This window comes from Crocodylus porosus, unplaced genomic scaffold (assembly GCF_001723895.1).
Source record: "Crocodylus porosus isolate Cpor-Errol unplaced genomic scaffold, CroPor_comp1, whole genome shotgun sequence".
NCBI lineage: Eukaryota > Metazoa > Chordata > Crocodylia > Crocodylidae > Crocodylus > Crocodylus porosus.
The window spans coordinates 40,698,148-40,720,833 of NW_017728943.1; the positions used below are offsets into that span (position 1 = coordinate 40,698,148).

At 40.9% G+C, this 22,686-nt stretch overlaps 1 protein-coding gene across 5 annotated transcripts in view; it reads right to left on the bottom strand.

Annotated features, from left to right (window-relative positions):
* The window catches only part of KIAA1841 (KIAA1841 ortholog), a 41,022-nt gene that overhangs the window by 15,376 nt on the left and 2,960 nt on the right, over nucleotides 1-22,686 (bottom strand). For all 5 annotated transcript variants that reach the window (XM_019549218.1, XM_019549217.1, XM_019549220.1 and 2 more), the window contains exons 2-13: nucleotides 21,501-21,666; nucleotides 17,871-18,048; nucleotides 12,099-12,192; nucleotides 10,134-10,372; nucleotides 8,208-8,266; nucleotides 6,920-7,080; nucleotides 5,797-5,883; nucleotides 5,590-5,700; nucleotides 2,441-2,564; nucleotides 1,796-1,948; nucleotides 1,003-1,148; nucleotides 518-617 (exon numbers count right to left, since the gene is read on the bottom strand). In XM_019549218.1, the coding sequence (XP_019404763.1) occupies nucleotides 518-617; nucleotides 1,003-1,148; nucleotides 1,796-1,948; nucleotides 2,441-2,564; nucleotides 5,590-5,700; nucleotides 5,797-5,883; nucleotides 6,920-7,080; nucleotides 8,208-8,266; nucleotides 10,134-10,372; nucleotides 12,099-12,192; nucleotides 17,871-18,048; nucleotides 21,501-21,650 (1,602 nt within the window). In that variant the 5' untranslated portion in view covers nucleotides 21,651-21,666. The remainder of the gene's footprint in view (nucleotides 1-517; nucleotides 618-1,002; nucleotides 1,149-1,795; nucleotides 1,949-2,440; nucleotides 2,565-5,589; nucleotides 5,701-5,796; nucleotides 5,884-6,919; nucleotides 7,081-8,207; nucleotides 8,267-10,133; nucleotides 10,373-12,098; nucleotides 12,193-17,870; nucleotides 18,049-21,500; nucleotides 21,667-22,686) is intronic.

Consider the following 22,686-nt stretch of genomic DNA (forward strand, 5'->3'; position numbering starts at 1 on the left):
CTGTTCCAGACCTTGGGGGCTCGGACAGTAAAGAAATTCTTCCTTATGTCCAGCCTGAAATGGTCTTGCAGGAGTTTGTGACCATTTGACCTAGTCATCCCTTGGGGCGCTCTGGTGAACAAACATTCCCCCAGACCCTGGTGGTCACCCCTGATAAATTTATAGGTGGCCATCAGATCACCCCTGAGCCTACGCTTTTCCAGGCTAAAGAGTGTCATGTCTCTCAGCCTATCATCGTAAGATCTGTGCATCCACAATGACTCTGCTGATCTCAGATTCAGCACTACATGACAACCTCTAAAGGCAGCCGGGTCTCCAGAAAATTAGGGCTTTGCAGGTTATTTATACACAATGCATACTTAATAGGACCACTGGTTTCTTAGACAGATTCAAATTCTAAATAGTCCCCATGGTGTCAATACAAAAGACAGCAATTATATTTTATAAAATAAAGTATTTTATGAAGTTGCTATCAGTCATTATCGGTGAACAGGAAAACAAAAATGCAGTTACTCACAGCATTGATTTCTCCTGTCTTGGAGCCCCAAGGTGTATTTGGTTCTAACAGCACCTCACATTCAATCCCCTTTTCATCGCACAGCCCAATCCCAGAATCACTTGAAACAAGAAATTAAAGAAATATTAAACAGCAAGTTTTTTTCCTCTGAGCTTTTCTGAACATTTTTTCTTCCCTCAGTGTGCTCTAGACAGTCTACAGAACACCTACAAGGGAAGACTATATTTGAATATGAATAACTGCAAGACTGAACTGTATGGAAGATTGAACCATTTAAGTGACTGCTTGAAATGTGGTTGGTAGCAACATTTGTTTTTCTTATCCCTATTTTTAATTAAAACATCAGAAATAAGTTACAGTTAAGTTCCGAAACTATCACTTCATTGCCTGTTTAGAAAGGAAAATAAAGAAATCCTGTGCTAATTTACAAAAATATTAGTGTTGAAGGGAAAGGAAGTTCATCAGTTTGAATACAATGTTCTCACCTATTCTGATCTTTAGTAAAAGGTACAACAATAACATCTCTATGGTGAAGCAGATCATTCAATATTTTAGTAGTCTGATATGGCAAAGCATCCCCACCTTCACCTCCAGCAGGTAAGCCAACCACATGGTCCCTCACTTTACAGCCCTGTCAGATAAAAGAAAGAGCTCTATGTTAGATATAGTGGCTTACTGGGGATGAGTGGGGGGAAAGAAAAGCCACATTTTACTCTACCAGTAAGTTCCATGTTCCTGGAACTTTCACAGGTTTCCAGCACCAAGGATCTTGGTCTTGATACTGGCTATGCTTAAGTGATGGGCCTAATCCTATTCTCACTGAAGTTAGTGGAATTTTTACAAAGAAAGTTGCTGGGAAGTGGGACTGGAGCCACAAAGTTAGGATGATAATGTTAGTGTCTACAGGACTTCCTTTAACAAGAACACTTTCATCTTCTATTCCATCACTTAGACCCAAATGATGATCTGATTTCTGTCATGGCCAAAGTAGTAAATGACAAAGTGCTTACTTCCTCCTTTGCATTAAATGATGGTCATTGCACACAGCAGAACAGGAAGGGAAGCTGGCTCTGGTCTTACAATGCAGGTGGGGAAAGTAGCTTAGCTGTATACTGACACGCTTGTTTGGGAACACATGGTACACTACCTTTACATCCCTCCACCCCCCCACCAAAAACAGGAGGGAGACTGAGTCCAGGAATCATTCTCTCCCTTTTTATCTCAACCCAGCCCCATGAGACTGGAGTCAAGGTTAAAAGCATAACACTGGAAAAGTACCTTTGGAAGTGGAGTGGGATCAAATCGAAGAACTTTTTGGTTACAGCAGGGATATATTCCAGTCCCAGTAGAGCCCAGGGAACTTGCCACACCAGGATAGAGAACAGGCTGAGAGTGGTACTGGCAGTGCGAAAATTCAGTACATAGGAAAGACTATATTGAGGAGAGAGAGAGAGAGATGATGGAAATATCCTGTCCAGGGTTATATTGCCTGTGAAAGTCAGAATATTTCAGTGCCCGAAATGTACAGCAATTTTAAATCACTCCCACAGAAAATCATGATACTCAGGTTAAAACTAGTAAGAATCTTCCTTACAATTTAGTCACACAAATTCTCATTCAAAATCCAGATATAGCAGTAAAGGTTATTTCCTCCTACTGCAAAGTTTCCATTACAAGTCTCATCATGGCTTCCCTCTAAATTCCATAGCGAGTCCTAATGGTCTCAAAAATTGGTACGTTTAGGAAGGAGGTAGATAGTTTTGTACTAGTATTCTAGACAGTCATTTGAAAAAGAGGTTCCTCAATTACAAATTTTAAAGCCTAAGGAGATTTTCTTGCGCACAGCATGAAATATACTGTAAGATTTATTTAATGCTGCCATTAAAAATAAACACTGGAGAATGAAATCACAATAATATATACCTGATTACACCGTGAACAGGTCAGCCAATTGAGAGTCCCCCACAGGCGCCAATACACATCCCGCCAAGATTTTAATTCTTCATGAAGGCCAACCAAGTACTCATGGACTTCCCAAGTTTTATCTCTGAAACAAAAAGGCATACAATCAGGTTTACATTGGATTATAAATATGTTATAGTCCTATATTTGTACCAGTGAAGACTGCAGGTTGACAGAACAGCAGACATCATTGCTGAAAACCTTGTAGGAGATGCATTGTATGACAAGCAACAATTAATTCAGATGCTATAGTGCATCCCACATTGTGGGGTAGTGCTCTAGTCACTAAGTTGTGTGTTAGGGTTAAATCCACATGGGAATTGGGAGAAACAGAAATAAAGGAAAATCTGATTGAGTTAGTAGATAAGTACAAAAGTTGAAAGCTTGGTAGCAGAAAAAGGAAGGACAGACAAGTGGTCTTTTTCTCCCTGGGGTAATGAAAATTAAAGGCATCACAGAGGTTATTTCCTTGGCACTAGGTAGCAGAAGAGGAATTGTCATTTTCAAATATCTGGATGACAGAAGGAATGGAAGAAACTGAAAAGAAACCAAACAAAACCAAACACATCTGTATCAGAGATATCTCATTCTTTGCCACTACACTGTGCTATGAGGCAACAACTGTGTCATTTTAAGTAACTGTTTTATACTTCAAAAAGGCACCATAACTAGCCCTGGAGATGCATAGTTCTCCATACTAGGTGCGTAGCAGCAATTAACTTCTTTATGAACATGTATGTTTCAGTCTTTTTACAGCAGGGACAAATTGCTCTAGACTTAATTCCTTCTTACTGAAAAGTGAGAATCTTTCTTTTAAAACCCAAAAGAGAGACAATGTCTGGCATGAATACAGATTTTATCTGTGAAAAAGTTAAGTTACCATTTCCTTCACTTTCCTTTCTATTTGTTACATCCAGTGACCTCACCTTATGCTTAATAAGGCTATAAGTTCCTAAGGGCAGGAACTCTATTTTACTCTGCATTTCCTAAGATAATTGAGAACTAAGCCTACAAATATAAACGTATGTTTGGATAATCATGCTGCTAAGGACATGCCAGAGTTAGATTGTACAACTGACTTCCTGAGGAAACTCAAAAACAGACCACCTTCCCTGCAATACCCTCCTAGCCACCATGGACGTCACTAGCCTATACACCAACTTCCCACACCAGGATACCATTCAAGCCTGCCTCAGATATATAGAAGAACGAGATTACAACTCAGAGTACAGACCTCAGGATATTACTGAACTCATACACTTCATCCTCACACACAACTTCAGTTTCAACAACCAAACACTTCCTCCGGACTGTGGGCACAGCTATGGGCACCAAAATGGCCCCACAATATGCCAACCTTTTTATGACCCACCTAGAAGACGACTGCCTCAAGAACTGCACCATCAAACCTTTACTATATCTGAAATACATAGATGACATCTTCATCATTTGGACCAAAATCCTATGGTCTCCAATTGATTTCCACTAAAAATTCAACAATCATCACCCCTCCATCAGACGATTGCTTGAATACTCTAACACCAGCATTTCCTTTTTGGACACCATGATCAATATCCAAGATGGTAAAATTGAAACCACCATATATAAGAAACCCATGGACCAACATACATAACTAGACACAGAACCAGCAATGACCCTAAACGCACCAAGAAAGCTGTAATATACTGCCAAGCTCTCTGATACCGCTGAATTTGCAATGAGAGTACCTGTGACTGCCACCTCACAAATCTCAAAAGGGCCTTCAGCCAACAAGGACGCTCCTCTAGAGAGACAGACTGCACTTTTGAAAGAGCCACCCAGATACCACATGAAGATTTGCTACAGTACAAATAGAAAATCCCCACAAACCGCACACCATTAATTATGATATATCACCCTTCCCTGCACGGAAAATCCTCAAACAATTGCAACCCATACTAGAAGAAGATCCCTCTCTTAAAAAGATCTTTCCAAAAGCACCCATCCTAGCCTTCAAACAAGCACCAAACCTCACTAACCTCATCACCAGAAACCACACCCATAAGAAGGACCTGTGCAACAGCCTACACAGATAAGAATCTGAGGCAGAAAGCCCACAGAAGAGTAATTCTAATCCAGTCCACAAAGCAGTCACTTCTGCAGAATTTAATCAATGAGACACTTCATCTGGGAGGCGAGGAGAAGCACCAGTGGTTTGGAGGACAAACCAGCCTCCACTTCTGAAATATTGCCAACCCCTGACCTAAGGTATTAAGGACTATTTAACAACATTGCTAAAATGTAAGAGCAGGGTCCTGGCTTCAGCTCCCCTTCAAGAGTGCAAGAAAGAAAATTTAATACAAACAAAAAATGGTGTTAGATTTGAGAGCATCAGATCAGGAAGACAATAAATCTCAACCATATTCCTAAGTACTTCTTTGTCAACTCATTGGACTTTGTCATTTTATAACAGCTATTATGAAAATGTGTCCATTGGGGTATAGACAGATGTATCAATTATACTAATATCAAAAGAGTAAGTGTAAAGCTGGTTCTTGATACAACCCTTAAGTTTTCATGATTCTGCAGTGAAATGAGTGTAAGTAACATTAACCCCACTTCACTCAGGGTCACACTGCTACAAGCTGATGCAGAGCTAATAGTTAGAGCCTAACAGCTGATACATGCTCAGGAGCAACAGTTTCCCCTACCCTTTTAATATGGTTAAGAGAGATGTTTGTCCATCCTTTACATTCTATTTTCCTTCAGTTAAACATACTGCAAAGTCATTGAAATGATCAAAAGCTTAGCTCTGACTATTTTCTATTTTAAAGAGCTCAAAGCAGCACAGGGATCCTTCTGTTTTCAACTGAAATCTTATTAGATTCAATCAAGGTAGAAGAAATTAATTCAGCACTTTTATTAAATGCAACATTAGAACCCTAACAAGGCAACAGGCAAGGCAACAGGATTAACTAAAATGATTTTTAATGAATCATGTTGCCCATGAATTATAAAGCAAAAAGTGTAACATCAATATTAGCTAACATTATACATACAAAGTATTCTGTAAACATGCTTATTAAGATACATGCATATAGAAAAAGTTACATCTTCCATGTATGCAGCACCTTATATGAACATAGATAATATTTCCGTGTTGATCTATGTTAATTTTTCCTGGAACACAAGCAATTCTTCTTTCTGTTTCTTTAGTTAAGAGCTTCTTACATAAACAGCACCTAAAAAAAGAAATGCAACAGTAAAATTGATGCTTTGTAAATCGGGGTTGTTTTTGTACCTAAAATTTAAAAAAAACACAAAAAACTTTACTGCACCTATACAGTGTTGTTGCGTTTCCCCGAGAATCTGGATTTTGGTACTCTGGATCAAACAATCTCTCGATCTTCTTGCAGAAAAGTTTACTGTTGGTGACAAGAAACCAATATTTTGCTCATTAGTTCAACTAAATGTTGCTTTGATTCATTTGTAGTTAGTTAATAATTACATTCTTCTAAGTTACATCAAAAGTTAAGGGTTAGTATTGAAATCTGACTTTTGTATATGACTTTCGATACACAGGTTGAGAAAACTTAGCTTCCCATATGATTATCTCCCATGTATGTACCAAATTAGCTCTTCTTTACTCACAGGTTTTTTTTAATTGCCAATAAGGGCACAATTCTAGAGTTACTTAGTCAACTGCAGAACTCTAATTTTTATAAACATATATAACCTTACTAGTTCAGTAAGGCATGCGATTCTGGGTACCTATCCTGGACTATTTTACCTGCTTGGGTGCCCGGGGGGGGCCCTATGCTGAGCACATAAGAGCAAATTTACCTCACATACAATGAATTATGGGTCTAAAAGTGTTCATCGCATAAGAGGAAATTTACATATAAAGAACTCACATAAAATGAGGGAAAACTGCATTTCTGTTTGGAAGTATTAAAGCACGGTGCAGTACAGGTGGTTACTGCACCACACACAGAGTGCATGGGCTGTTTTGTTGCTGCAGCAGCATGCTATACCCACAGAGCTTGCCACTACAGCAATGTAACTGGCAATCATATGTAGATACATGTGATCACTATATTGCCACAGCACGCCGTAAGGTGATGTAATGCATTGCTACGTCGGCATTGGGTGATGTGTAGACATGCCCTCCGACTGCCTTTTTTGTAGCCACTAGCTACCCCACCCACTCAATTTTTCCTAACCCTGGATTCCTTATGAATCTTCACTTTTGCCTCTTCTCTAGAACACCTTCATTACCCTTCACATTTTACCTTAAAGTCCAAGTATTTTCAAGCAATTATGTAAAGACGCTATTTAAAGGTATATGAATTGATTACATCCCAATGATTCTGTAACAGGTCTGAGAAAATATCTTAAAGAGTACATATTATAGCAAGGGGTAAGTGAGTTTTAATACTGAGCACTAGAACAGCACTTTACCTTTTAAATTTATCTCTTTTGTCCTTCAACTCCTCTATTTCATTGTGTGTAAACAGATCAGCAATACGTGTAACAAGGTTAGCATTGATACAGTTCATGTTGCATGGAGTTGCTACAATAGCATTCATATTTTTGTGGCAGTAAAGAATACATTTTTCTACCTGGGAAGAACAGAAGGGATAAAGTGACAATTAAACAGTGATACATAAACTTGTATCTGATATCTTCATGTTAATATTAGAAATTTATTCATAATAGGATTTAGGTAATTTTTAGTGTTAGAGTTACTTTGCAAGACTGGTTTAACTCATATCTAAAAATACAATGTAATGGCTCAGAAAGCAAGTTACAGTTTGTCTACATACCCCAAATGCAACTCTGATTTAATTTGCACTGTCAATTTTGAAAGTTTTTATGGCCTGAAACATATCTCCTAATAGCACTATCTTCAGGAAGCTCTACCCATATATTGATGATAACCAAGAACTACAGGCTATTTCTGTTAAAATTATGTGCATGCACCCAGTGCATCCTTACCAGCAAACCTCATTATTTAGTTGCAGTGGCAGCTGAAACATGAGGATGCTGCACATTCAGTTCTGAATACCTTCTTTAACTTGTTGACATGCTCTTTAACTCTACTTCAGCAGTTACCACAAATGAAAAAAGACTATGTAGCAGTGAGCCATAATGATCAAGTAATACAAGTAACAGAACAATCTGAGTATGTGTATTATCTTAATAGTTTGTGCTTTTAAAACCCACAGTGAAATGAAGTGAAACTGCAGAAGTGGGAAAGGGGGAACTCCATCAACATGGAGTTATTTCTTTTCTTTTTTCCTATGCATATCTCCAAGCAAAGTGAATGGGAATTACATGAACTTAGAAAACTGCATCCTAGAGGACAGAAACATTACTTGTGTACAACACACAGAAACACAAAAGGAAATGTATGGTTTCTGTAAATCAGTCTTTGCCTTACAGACAGTGAGATTATTTGACTGTTTGGAGCCAAATTTTAGGATTTGTGCCCCTTACCCTTACTAGTACCTTGCTCTAAAATGGTCCCACTGAAATTGATGAAACTATGCAAATAGTAAATTGGTACTTCATAAGAGCAAGGTAATTAATGAGATTTCAAATTCTTTGGGGCCTAGGAATATAAACTTCTCTGTATTTATGCAGCAGTGCATATACTTTGAATGACAGGCACGAGATTTCTGCCAAGCTTTTGTTGGTAAATAGTGTTCCTATGGCACTGAATTTTTATTCTCTTTCAAATACTCACTAATGAATCCATCTTCAAAAATTCAGAAGAAATGAGAATTGAAATAACATTCCCAGGTTCTAAAAGGGAGGAGAAATATTAAAACAAGGTTTAGATTAAAACTTATTCCCTTGACTTGATAATGGAAGACACCAAAAGTCTCTCTGAAAGAGGGTATAATGTACCAAACCAGTACTTATTATTTCATTTTCCAAAATGCACCACACTCACAAACTTGAGAAGTAACATTTTATCCAACCTATTTAGATAAGACTAAACAGTTATATTCTCACACACAGAGTCACCCTGTATTATGTGCATGCACCCTATCCTTACATTCCTTAATACAGTTTAACGGAAGAATTTTAACAGTGTAATACTGTTCCAGCTAAACCACTTGCTAACAGTCTGGGTGGTGGGCACAGATAAAACCAAACCACATTAAACCTTGATTAAAAACTGTGCCTGACAAGGAACGAGATAGGGATTTTGTAACACTATACCAATGATACAGTGGCTATAACCATTCTCAAAATAGCTGCTATAAAGGTGCTGCTCAATATGGGACACAGTACAAACATCAGAAAAATCTGTTTGATTTTCAAGAAAACAAAACTATTCTTGAAATCAAAGAATCATGAAAAGGGCTCAAAAGAGAAATGATAAGAAACAACTGGTAAGGGAACTAGCCTAGTCAAACTAAAAGTCTTCATGTTAACATGTTCTTTTTTTTTTAAAGAATGGCTCTAACAAAGTAATGCATCATATAAGATTGGCACGTCAATGTGTGCTGGATGAAATGGTGTTTAAACATGATTACCCAACCCAAATGGAAAGGCTACTGCAACAGACTGTACCACTGGCCCCACTCCAGCAAAGCGTTTAAAGCACACGCTAAACTTTAAATGGGCAAATAATTCTTCAGTGGGATGACGCATGCAACAGCCAAGCAGGGACATTATTTTGCTGAAACAGTGCGCAATTCAGTGCTCCAAAACAAACTTTTCAAATGTGTTCAAGAAGCTTTAGATCTTATCTTTCACCATTTGAACATCTCATTTAAGCCCATTAAGTTCCCCTCACTGACTGCAATGCGAGTGGCATCTGACTTCCAATTAAACCCTGTAACTACAATTTTCCAAAAGCTCCTATGAGACTTAGGGCTTGCTTACATAGCTGCAGCACCTAGTCCTGGGGAAAATGTGGCTGATTTTGCCCTACCCATCACTCACTCCAGAGCTGGAACCTGAGCAGTGAGGCTACTCTGAGTTTCCCACTGACTCCTCTAAAACCTGCTGCAACTGATGACTTACAAGTAGACAATGGGGATGTGCCCAACGCAGCCCCACCGGAGAACTTCTGGCTATGGTGCATCTCAGTGGATTTGCATAGGCCAGATATGCATAGCTCCATGCACCCCAGAACGCACTGCTGCCATGGTATAAAAAACAGGATTTAGGTGACTATCGCATACATACTTCTCAAAATCTTGTTCACAGCTATCAAGACAATGACTGTAGGACTGCCTGATTGTGTTGCATTTGCATGGAATCTTTTTTAAGTCTCCCACTGTTGATGTAATAACGGTGAAATCCCTAATGTAGATCAGTCACTTGAATTTTGAATCCACCATTGTCTAAACTGGTACAGAGGAGGGCTAAATGAACTTGTACATAACAGCAGATGCCAGACCACTTTAGTATTTCCACTGGTTGTCCAGGATTCACAAAGCTGAGAGCACATTCTAGAATGGCCAGAATCAACATTGTTTTGTCACCTTTTCAGCAAGCTAGTGTTTCTGACCATGGAATACTTGTCTTAAGAGACTGGAGGTGGATTAGGAAGTGTTATTACCTTCCAGACAGTACATAAGCTTTTAGTCTGAAACACAGATCAGACACTGCAGATAATGAACCTGCGGCAAAAGAACAGTAGATTTGCTTTTACCTAAAATGGGCATTTCATACACCTCATATTCCTTAGTGTTCCTTTTAACATATCTTATCAACCAGTCAAAGATGTGAACGTCACAGTGAACTGAAATGTCCACCTCTTCCCAGCGCTGGGCATCCACTGACAGATATTCAGCAAAGTACTTCATTTCCGAAATCAAAAGGTCTCGAGGACAAATAAAATCTTCCTTCAGGTTTTTTGCTTCATCACATACGTGGATCACCATATTTGGCCTTGATTTAAAAAAACAAACAAAAAAAAACGAAACCACACACATGGGAAAAAAATGCAACACACACAAGAAACAAAAAACAAGATTAGGATTGGGAACCAATATGAATGTAAAAAAAGAATTCATAGGGACTCCCACCCAAAATCTGAGTAATTTGTCAAAACTGTAATCTTCCTCATTTAAGGTAATTAAGGATCCTGTATACCCAAGTCCTTGAAATATGTACTTTAAAAGTTAAAACTTAATTATTTAAATTTCAGTTAACTTATATTGTTTGAGACTTGTCTAAATTTTCTAAATACAAGCCAAGGTCATGTTCTGGGATGTACGACAAAAACCTCAGTCATAGCAGGAAGTGTAGTTTAATGGTTAAACAAAGGTATTGGGATTAATGGCTTTTGAGTACTAGCTCCAGTTTTGCCTCTGGCTCATAGGGAGATGCATAAAAGAATTACCTAAATTCTGTTCACCCTTTTTCAGATTAAATGGAGGAAAATAAGTGAATACACTTGACTAAAGAGGTGCTGAGAAATGTAAATAATTTATATAATACTATAGCATCTTGCATATGATGAATTTAATGTTTTATGATCTACCAATATTATTTAAATTATCTGCTTCTTAATAGCAAGTTCAAGCTGACCGATAGCAAAAACCTTTCTTTAAGAAAACAGATACCAGTATAAGTCACAAGTTTGAGATATGCACCGTGACAGGTGTCTGTAACAATTTATTTGAAAATTAACTGCACTGGCACAACACAACACAACAGCTATTTAAATGCATGTAAATACATCAGATAAGTGGCTTGCTTGTTTGTTAGGCTATGATTTCACTTTTTTCTTTCTTTTTCTTACTTTTTAACACTAATAGGAAAACCTTACATTTACAGAATATAATGTTTAGGCTAGCAAATTTCATAACCTCACTTTATCAAGTTATAATTTATTTGAAAGTATTTTAATTTTAAATTAAGTCATTTTAACAATTATTAACCACTTATTAAAATTATTTAAATAATTAGAACATGAGCTGTCTTTCCTATGCAATGTGAAAGAACTGCGTATTCTAACAGGAGCCATGAGAATGTACTTACTTCTGTAAAGGGTTCATAATCTGGCACAAGCAACAATTAGTTTTTTGTAGTTATTGAAGTACTAAAGGTGAAGTAGGACGTTCCCAGCCCTATTTTTTCATGGAAGTATATTAATTTACATAGTTCAGACTGCCTCCAAATCAATGAAAGTAAATGCACATTTATTGACAAAAATTCCACTGAGTTAATGCTTGCATAAAACCTTAGGCTGAACAGAGGCCAATTAGTGTTAATAAAATGTCTCATAATTTGGTTATTTTAAAACTAAGTCACAAATAGGCCATCCCGGAATTTTTTTCAGTAATTTTTTTACCAGTGGTTTTGTACCAGGACTATTATTATCACAAATACTGGCAGTGGTAGAAGTGCTGGTAGAGACCAGGAGCAGGTACTTGACTGATGATATAATGGTAAGACATGGACAAAGGGTTATCTTGCAGAAGACATAGAAACCGCTAACTGATTTTCACTAGCATTTCTACCACTGACAGCACTAGTGGAGCTGCACAGATGACAAATGGTGGGAAAACTGATTAAAATGTTATGTCAACAACTTTGCAGAAGTGTTTCTGTATAAGTAGAGGATAGTATCATTGATTTTAGCTTTCCAGACAGTAAACAGTCTTCCTACCCTTGAGTTTCTTCAGTGTTTTTTCCGCCTTTATGTGCAGGATCTTTCTCAGCTTCTGACGAACAGTTTCTTGTGGAGGCTACATTGGACCTTCCTGATAAACAAGAATAAGATGCATTAGAATTGGAGTATAAATTCAGACTCCCATACATCATTTCTAGCATTAAAAATGCATTGCTCCGTCCTGAAGTGGGGAAGCTGTCACAAGTTATGGACTTCATAAGCTAGTCAAACAGAAAATTCAAAGCAGCAACCTGGGTGCAATTACACTGGAAAAAGCAAGAGAATCAAATCCTTTTAGACACAAGAGTCAGTGTACAGCTTTTGCTAAAGTCAAGGGTAACTGGCCTTTACCTTTGAAAGGCTTTCTTCACAAATGCATTGCATTTACAAGTTTCCCTCGATTTATGCGGGTTCTTTATATGCGAATTTGCTCTTATGCGAAGAGCATATTTAGACCCATAATTCTCTATATGCAAGGTAAATTCATGCTTATGCAATCAGCATAGATGCCTCCCTGCCCAAGCAGGTAAGTCTGTGGGGGAGGGGAAAGGGCCGTGGCCCCACTCACCCCAACCCCAGCTTCAGTGGCTCCAGGAACAGCCGACACCAGCTGCCTATACCAGGGCATGGCACAGCACAGGAGCAGAGGTGAGCAGGGACAGGCAGAGCATGGTGTAGCCCAGTGGTTGCAGGCAGCTGGCGCCAGCTGCTCCCAGGGCTGGTGCAGCTGGGGCTGGCATGCATGCTGCTCTGTTCCCTCTGCTTTGCTGCCTTGTCCAGCCCCAAGAGCAGCACCCCTCCCCCCACCCTTTCTCTAGTCCCAGGCTCATTCCCTCCCTCCTTCACCGCCATGGGAGCCTATATCTGTTACACTGTAAAGTGGGTTTGCTTTATGCACATTTCATTTATGCACCATTCTCCAGGAACGCATGTACAGCATAAATCGAGGGGACCCTGTAGTAGGGTTTGGATACAAAACACAAAGCAGTCAGTAAGAATCTTTTCAAAGATTCTGGTGGGCTTTGGATGTTATCCAGCTTATATTTTTCATGGTGACGGAATGATCTTTCCATCCTATTTGGAAAGGCCTCTTGAAAAGAAAACAAATCTGTAGCACTGTTATGTGGAATTTAGAGAGATCACAGTTTTATTTAAATAGTTAATGGAAGGGTTTTCCAGAAGAGCATAGCATAGGGGTTCATGACCTATGGCCAACAGATTGGATCCAGTCCACAAAGCTAGGTCAGCAGAGCTTCTCTAGGAGGCCAGAATGCGACTGGGGGGGTGCTTAGTGAAGGGCAGGAAGAGCAGTGGCAGCTGGGGAAGCAGAAGTAGTGCCCAAGGCTGGGTCAGAAGGTATGAATTGTCTTCAGAGCTAGCTCCCTTCAAGTGGCCTGCTGCTCCAAAAGTTTGAGGATGCCTGCTGAAACATTCTTATAAAAGCTTCCCAGTTACACATGGAAGTTAGAATTTTATGCTAATACTGCTAATTGGCAGTTTCCTAGACAAATGAGCGTGAGGCACCCCATGTATTCTAAAAGGGATGGCTGAACATTTCAGATACAAAACTTCTACAAATCTAGCTTTGATGTCTTTGAAAAGACAAAATGTTACTGGCACTAAGAACAAGTTTTCTATACTTTCAGGTATATCCCGAAGCTTTTACCAAACAATTATAAATATTTACAGAAGAAAAAGAAGTAAATCTGTATTAATGCATGTGGCAGGGCACTGTATGTGCCTGCCACTTTAAGGGCCTGGAGCTGGCAGCCTCCAGGAGCCTAATGAGGGCAGCCATTTTAGGTTCAGGGCTGCCCACATAAACAAGGCAGTTTGGCTGCTAGAGGCAGGTAATAACATTGCCTGGCCAGGGGTCTGCTGAGTTCAATCTGGAGGTAAGTGGGGAGCTGTAGGGGATGGTAGGAGGCTCCTGGTCCTGGGTACGACCTAAAACTACACCCTGCTGGGAGTGGGTGGCTTGGTGGGGCTCCCAGTGGCAAATAGCAGGTGGAAACGCCAGGCCAGTGATCCACCTGATGAAAGGCAGGTTGGGGTGCCTTAATCCCTAGCCCCCACCTTTGGGTGAGTTGTGTTCCATTGGAGGTAGTTGTGGGGGTGCAAGCCCTGAGGAAGAGAGTGGAGAGTTGGAGGCCAGGTGTGGCCGAGGCTGCCTGAGCCCTGTGGTAGTTTGAGACCCTGAGCTGGAGAGTTGAGGCCAGGCACTGCCATAGCCACCTGAGCCCCCACAAGGAGGGAAGCCCTGAGATCCTGAGCAGAGGGGGCACTGCAAGCAGTGGGAAGCCCCCAGTGGTGAGGGGGCAGAATGGGAACTGAGGCGGCAGCAATGAGAAACCCTAGTAGAAGCCCCAATGTGACAGGCAGAGATGTGGAGCCCAGTGAAGGAAGAATGGGGGCTCAGCCAAAGACAGCGTGAGCTGAGTCCTGACCCTGATAAGCCCTCCACCATTAGGAGGCTGAGTATGGGTCAAATATAACATCCGTGATAGCACCACGACCTGCTGCCCAGGGGAGGAGTGAGTCCCCTGTAAGATCCTGAGGCACCAGTCATGGTGTGAAGTACCCCAGCTCCCCAAGCCTGTGAAGGAGGACCCAGAGAGGGGGACCCTGGGAAAAGAGTATGGGTCATACAGCAAGGCCTGCTAGAGTTTTCCCTGACCAGCCTAGGCAGGGGGCCAGGACCAGGAGGGTCAGAAGGGCAAGGAGGCCCACCAAGGGGGACGCCCAAGAGCTGGTGGTCCCCACTGGCCTGTGGGTGGGCCAGGGCTAGTGTGAGCCAAAGGTTTCAGTGAGGGGACCACACCCGAAGGGGAACCGGTGGCAGGGAGATATATGGCCCAGTATGACTGAGTCTGCCTGAAGGGAGGAACCCAGGTGGGGATCCCAGTAGGATTCTGGGGCCCATCGTGGGGGACTGGGGTGTATGAGAACATCGTGATGTCATCTGCAAGGCTTGGGCTGTGGTATAGGGGAGGAATGGAGCCGCAGATGGCGCCCCCTAGCAGCAGGGCAGAAAATGGGCAGCCTCCTGCTTATTACCAACTAATTAATCAATTAAGATCAAGGCATGGCAGGCGGTTAGCCCAAGAACAGGTGGGCGGGCTGCGCGGAGATTGGCCCTGAGCAGGCCCCCTGTTGCAATGCATTATTAATTTTACATCAAAACTTGAAAGTTCCAAGAGCAACCTTTCTTTAGCTCTATGTACCAAGGACTCCATGGCTGGTTCTAGTATTTTCAGAGCTGATGAAAGACTTGCTACTGTGGGAGAGGGGCTGAACTCTCAACTTGACAGAAAAATCTCAGTCAATCCCATCATTTTATGGATGACATTTTGGACTGGAATTAGTATTAGAACTCCTAAGAGGAGACCGGAATTGTTTTGACAAGAATATGCAACACACCTTTGAGACCCAATACATTAGTTCTACTCTGAAAAACAACTAAAAATAAGGCACTATTGTGTTGCATGTTTTTGCTCAAAGATATCTACATCTAAGCCACTAAGTTCAGAGAGGAAAGCAAAAGCTTCCCACAACTACAGACACATCCTAGTACCTAGAATGAAAGTGTGTTTTCTCTACTTTACACTGAAGATATTGGGCAAAATTCTGTTACCCTGCTGCTACTTGAGTTTGTTCCAAGGGATTAAGTTTGCCTTGCAATTCAAAACTTGGTTAATAAAACTGTTCATCATACATAATGCAAAAAAGAATCCAGCTCACAATGAACTGTCTGTGCAGAGGTGAGTACTATTTTAAAATCTGATATATTTTTTTCCTACTACTCTGTCTAAACTAAAACAGATGAGAATTAATACATTAGGATATAAAGCTGCTGAATAAAAGACTACATACTGATGAAGTGGCTTTTTAATTAGTCTTATTTTTTGTAACTTCCAAGCACCTCAAATATTTATTCACTTCACATGTGTAGTTGTTGCCTGAAAAGGCACCGCAGTTAAGTGACTTGCCCAAGGTCACAAGGGAAGTCTGTTGCAAGCAGAGAATAGAACACAGCTTCCTAAATTACTTGGGGGGGGGGGGGTATTTCCATAAGCAGAGTCAGAACGGCTACTGCTACAGAATAACTTATCCTGTTATTTTTTATCTTCAAGTGTGCATTCAATTAAGTGTACATGCAGAACTTGCACATATAGCTCTAACCTTAAAGGAGCATTTTCACTGTAAATACTCAGTAAGCAATCTTCAAACAGTTACATTATGGCTAAGTTTGTAAAAACATTTTAAAATTAATAGAATGTGTATTCAGGATATCTGTTTCAGGTTTAGGCTTCAACTGTTTCCACTGTAGCAGCTTTTGGACAAAGACAGAAAAGCTATTTTCAACTCAAAAGGAAAGTCTTTCAAACAGATGAAAGTCATTGAAAGATGGCATAATGGAAAAGTTTTGCAAAATTAAACATTGCTACTAGCATCTAAAATGGTAATGTATGAATCATGTTTTCACTGCTGAAGGACCCTCTAGGGTAATAAAACTGTCAAGTTTCATAAGGTAAAATGAAATTATTTGATAATTAAGGACAATAGGTTAAGTAGTACACAATTGCTCAGGGCTGTCCAACTTGGGAGTGGCCAGGGACTCCACACCCTATGGGACACAGCCAGGGCTGTATGCCACTTGAGCTGCATTAGGATGAGCCACGGTCCCCTGGGCTGCACACCCCAGAGATGTCCCTCCATTGCATCGCGTATCCATGACCCCCCCACCATGTACCACCTCCCTGTGACCCCTCCCCACTCCTGCACTGTGCACCCAAAATGCACTGCTGCATTGTGCACCCATTCCCCATACAACTGCCCACTACACTGTGTACCTGAGAGTTCCTCTGCTGCAAACCACGCCCCACACTCACCCTCACCCAACTATGCTGCTATGCCACCCTACTCCCTGCTTCCAGCAGCAGCTTGAAGAGGTTGGGAGAGCCTGAAAAGTCCAGCTGCTTTGCAGCCAAAGCAATGTGGGGAGCAGCAGCCTGAAAGGTTGATGGCAAAAATTTAACCCCTCATGTGGTTCATGAGCTGCCAATTAGACAACCCTGCAATAGCTAACTGAAAAACCTGGAGGCAAGACTATAATCACCAATGTTAAATTTGGATCATGACACTATAGCTAATATTGACATTTTGGAAAAGTTTAGCACCCTTTAAGACTTACAGTTGGTCAAAACCTTTGTGAGATCAGCAGAAAGACCATGCCCCTAGTATTTAGCTTAGCATCAGAGGTGTTCTAATTCCTTCTAGGGTGAGTGCAAGCATTCTTTCCATCGGCTACAAATAGCAGGTGGATTCGGCTTTTAATCAGGAGAGAAATTTGTGATTTAAGAAATCAAGCTAAGTTTATGCTGTTTGCTTTTACTTCAGAGATTTTCTTTCCAGATATTTACATGTCCTAGGACCACAGCTTGAAATGGTTGCAATGTTTGTCAGTTTTGACATAAAAATATCTGAAGCTACAAAACTGTAAAAAGATCTTTCGACATTATAGAAAGATTTTACATAAATCTGAATATATTGTGCCATTTTAAAAACACAAATTTATAAAACTATTTGCATACGAAACATTAAAGGCATTGACTATTTTAAATAAAGTGGTCTAATTTATACAGGAGTATTTATGTTCATCTTTGCTCTTTTGAAGCTTGTTACCTACTAATGCTGATCATTACAAAAAATATATAATGATACACCTAACATTAGAGTCAGCATCACAGGATTTACTGAAAAACCTACCAGTGATAGAAATTGAATTTTTCCCAATGGGAGGCTCCTGGAAATCTCCCTGCAGGTCAAGCAGTGAGGATTTGATGTATGTAGCTAGGGTTTCAACAGGACTCCCCGCAGTAGCCATGTACTGATTGTCAACAGGTGAACTTCCACTGCTTTTTAGCTCATCAAACCTCTTTGCACACTGTCAAAGGATAAAATGAGGCAGATATTATTAGTAAGAGTTTCTAATACTTAATACTGCATCATCTAAGTATCAAAAGAGTGATGTTTTCTTTTCTAAATAAAATGCCACTCAAATTGAATGATGAAAGAAACCTGGAAGTTTTAACTTGGGTTTTATTCATTTTGTTTTAATACATCACAATTTTAATTTTTTTCTGTGAATGATCTCAAATTTGGATCTAACCTATCAGACACAGATTTCAACATTTGTAGGAACAAGGCCCTTACCAACATTTACACAGAATTAACTTTACATACAAAGGTTGTCTTGATGAGTTCAACAACCTAACAACAACTCTCAAATTCACATGAGTTTTGGGAGATGGTACAAGAGCTCTGCTAAAGCCTAATGGATTCACTAGTCACATGAGGTCATACAGCCAAATCCATCCTGGAAACAATTCTACGTATCAGAGATGTTTTGGTGTAACATACTGTAATCAGACTTCTGGTTGGGATAAGCTTTTGCTGGGCAAAAGTTCCAACTAGGTTTGAACTCCCAGTCATTTTGTGCTCCGCATACAGATATAGAAATGTACCATTCTTTACTATACACTGGCTTTACTCCATAGTAAAAGTAGAGTGGAAAGAGGGTTGCCAACTGAATTATTTTTTTTATTTTTTTTAACTGACAATTTGTAAACATTTTACTGACAGCCAAATGTTTTTATTGATATATTTAACATTATATAAAACATACCAGTAAAATGCAACTTCTTCCAGGTCTTGCCCTGCTGCCAGGCCCCAGTTAGAAGGACTGGATTCAGATGTACAGGGTTAATATCAAGCAGGATTGCAGGATTGAAACCCAGCAGTATTAAAGCCAGCCTGGGACAGCAGCACAGGTGCTTGTACACATGATGGTTGTCACTATATACACGTGACAAAAAATGTCATTTGTGTGCCTTAATGGCATTACACATTATACGTGCACCGCTTTGAGGGGTTTAGTTGAGTTTGCGTTGTTGCAAACTAAACTATATTCAGATGTAGTTTAGTTTGCACTGTTGCAAATTCAACAATGCAGCTGTCAGTTCAGCTTCCCACCCCTGGCCATGGGAGAGGCAGACAGTAGAGCTGTGTGAAGTTCTGGTCACCAGTTCAATTCAGCAGAGATTCGGCCTGATTCGATGGCTGAATCTCCAAATCCGAATTGAATCAGGATACCCCTTAAACTCTCTGAATCGAATCAGAACCCTCAAAATTGATTTGGAGAGATTCAATTATTTTTATATAGACACAGCTTTAAATGTTTTTTCTATATACCTTAAGGTATCAGGAGACTCATCAATGCTGAGATGCTGGGGCAGATGGAGCACCCCACAGGAGCACAGGCGGGTCCCCATTGTACTGAGCAGTGGACCCAGAAGTGGACCAGAAGTACTTCCAGTCCACTTTCAGGTCTGCCACAGAGCATGGGGGGGACCCCCTCACCCCCACCGGCTCAGTGACTGGTGCCTCCTGGGCCTGGGGGGGCACCAAGGGTCCCCCCGCAGCTGATTACCAAGCTGGGGGAGCACAGGGGGGACCACCACCTACTATGCTCCATCCACCCCATTGTCACAGCATTGACAAGCTGCGCCTGGTACCTTGAGGTATGTAGAAAAAACATGTTAAGCTGTCTCTAGGGCTTAATTGCTGATTGAGAATCAGCATCAAATCTTCAGATTCGGATTTGGCTGAATGAAATCAGGACAGCGATCCAAATCGCCGAATCAAATCACTGTCCCCAATTCAAGCTGAATCTGAATTGAATACGGCCCATTTCAGACATCCCTAGCAGGCAGGTTCCACAAAGAAAAAAGGTTGGGCCCCTCTCCACTTCAAAGCAACAAGGGGTCCAATCTTTCTTTCTTTTTTTTTTTGAGAGAGCCTGCCCCACCTCTCCCACAGCTGAGGGGGATGGGGGTGGGGGATGGTAGGCCCTGGTGCTTCCCTTTGAGGTGGTGGCACCCCTGGGGCCACTCAGGCAGGCTGCTAGCAGGCTGGGTCCTGCCCCAGCTCAGAGGCAGCACCTGGCTCGATCAAACTGCTCCCGAACCCCACCGGGCGCTGCTCCCTGGGTGGGCTTAGGGAACACTTGGATCAGGCTGGGTGCTGCCTCTAAGCTGGGACAGGACCTGGCCTGCTGGCAGCCTGCCCAGGTGGCCCCAGAGGGCACTGTCACTAAGGAGGGAAACCCCCCCCCTCCCCTGCAGTTCACGGACCACTTGGTTCACTGGCTGCTCAACCCCCAAGTTGTGAGCAGGCTCCGGCTAAAAAATAAAATTGGGCCCCTTGGTATAACATGATGGAAAAACTGAAACAGTGGGTTTCAATTGAAAACCCACTATTTCAATTAAGGGGGGCACAGAATAAAGCCCCACGCACTAAACCCCCATCACATGTACAAGCGCTCCACATGGCTAAGAGAATGCTCCCTGCAGGGAGTGGGCTGCACTCCTACTTAGACACCAGGTGGCACTGCTGTGCACCGTCTGTCAGAGCTTCAATCAAGCTTTGGCTGCTTAGTATTTTTACTGGTGGCTAAATTTTTTTATGGACTTTACTGATATCCATTTTAGTCTGATTTTTTTTTACTGACACTCGGTAAATTTACTGACAGCTTCCAGCCCTGGGTAGACATATGAAACAACCTTACACTGGTGTCAGTCATTCCATTCTGCAGCAAAGTGAAGGCTCAAAAAATAAGGAGTAACTAACTACACATTTGCATACCAGTTGAGTGTCAGCTCCACTAGTCAGTTTCATCCCCAAGTAAGACTTATAGACTACAAACTGGCTCCCTTGCCATCTAGTGGCCAGCTGCTACAAGGCCATTGGGAAAGCTGGTTGTACATCTGTTCCTTACTACGGAGAAAAATCCAGGGTAAATTTCTCTGTGATTATTTTGTCTTGTATCTGTATCCATGATTTTATAGCAATGTTTATTAGCTATGCTACATTTGTAAGCCACCACATTCAATTAAGGAGTTAATAAAAAAAATGAAGTCTGTTTGCTTCTTTTTCCAACTACTGTGAGTCACAGAAACACAAGTGTAAGATACAGTGTAAGACCTTTTTATTTAAGCAGGCAGGGTGAAGCTGTGGTTATTCTTTGGAGAACAGTTTTATTACTTTACCTACTTATATGAGCTTTGTTTTCATAAATTGCCCTGAGCCTTTTGGAGATGGTAGCATAGAAATCAAATCTTTTCTTGCCTCAAAAATTGTTTTGTTTTGTTGTTGTTTAAAAGAAATAGGTACACACAAGCTATCAGTTTAGAATGAAGTCATCATTAAACTATTTTTTAAGTTCACATAGCTTTATAAAACTATACTCCTGTTGTCTCTTCCTTAACCTAATAAAACGCACTTCTCTTGATAAAGCATTCTTTAAGCAGACAGACTAGGTTAAAAAACAAAAGTTACCTCTTTGGATGTAATTCCTGGAACTAGCCTTGCCACACTGTCCCAGTTGATAGGCTGAGGTACCCCAATTAAGGAATAGAGGATCATGTCCAAAACCATTTTATTATTATCATATGGAAAATTATTGTTTTCTGAATATCCGCGACTCATTTTTTGCTGCTAAAACCTAGGAGGGAAAATATTAAATATTTATGTGTGCTTTAAATGCTCATACTTCATAGCAAAAATTGCACAATTAATTACAGTTCAATATACATTAATTCCAGTGCTGTAAGAATGTACTATGAAAATGACTGCTACGGTGTTGAAATCAAGCATTATACTACTGCTTGATAAATCTGAAGTTTAAACATTTTTGTCCCTAGATTCTATCAGAAAGGACACTTCAAAATGACGTGTCTCAGTACAGATTTTTAGTCTGATCTCTCATTATTAGAATTAGTCATCATAAACAACAACAACAATCTAGTTTGGTTTAGGATTTTTTTAAACACCACATGAAATTATAGCTCTACTTTAGAACTGAGATTTTAGACGTGTTAAGGAATCTAAAAAATAAGCAGATATCAGGAAGTTATTCTGAGCATATTGCAGTGAGTCAGTGCAGTCTGGCATCTCAGTCTAGCAGGACAAAACTATTCCTTAGTAGAGATCCAACCTAAAGTGTTGCTTAATCATTTTCCTTCCCTTGAAGTATGAATCAGTGACTGCAGTATATGCAAGACATCTCAGAAAAAACAGCAAGAGTGCAGGCACCCTTAATTCTAAATCCATATTTAAAGAAATGCAGTTGATTCCTCGGCAAAGTAAAAAGCAACAATATGAATATTACTAGCCAGCTGCCCTTCAAGAATGACGGATTTCAAAGGAGTGTTTACATGGCCCCTCCTTGCCCCCCACTCGTGCTTAGGAGCTGGCCATTTAAAGACTCCCTCCACTGAAGCCTCCTCCTCCTCCTCCAGCGTGGGGCTCCCTCCCCTGCCTGCCTCCTCCCCTAAGCAGCATGGCTTCTCCCACCACCATACCTCTCTTCCCTGCTCCCCTCCTTGCCTGCCACCTCCCTGTCCCTGCCGGCTGTTGGTAATAAAAGTTGTTGGGTGCATGTGTACACTGCCAGGCCGGAAGTGGGGGGGGGGAAGCATTGGGGCAGGTATGCATGCATCAGACATGCTGCCCTGCCGGGCAT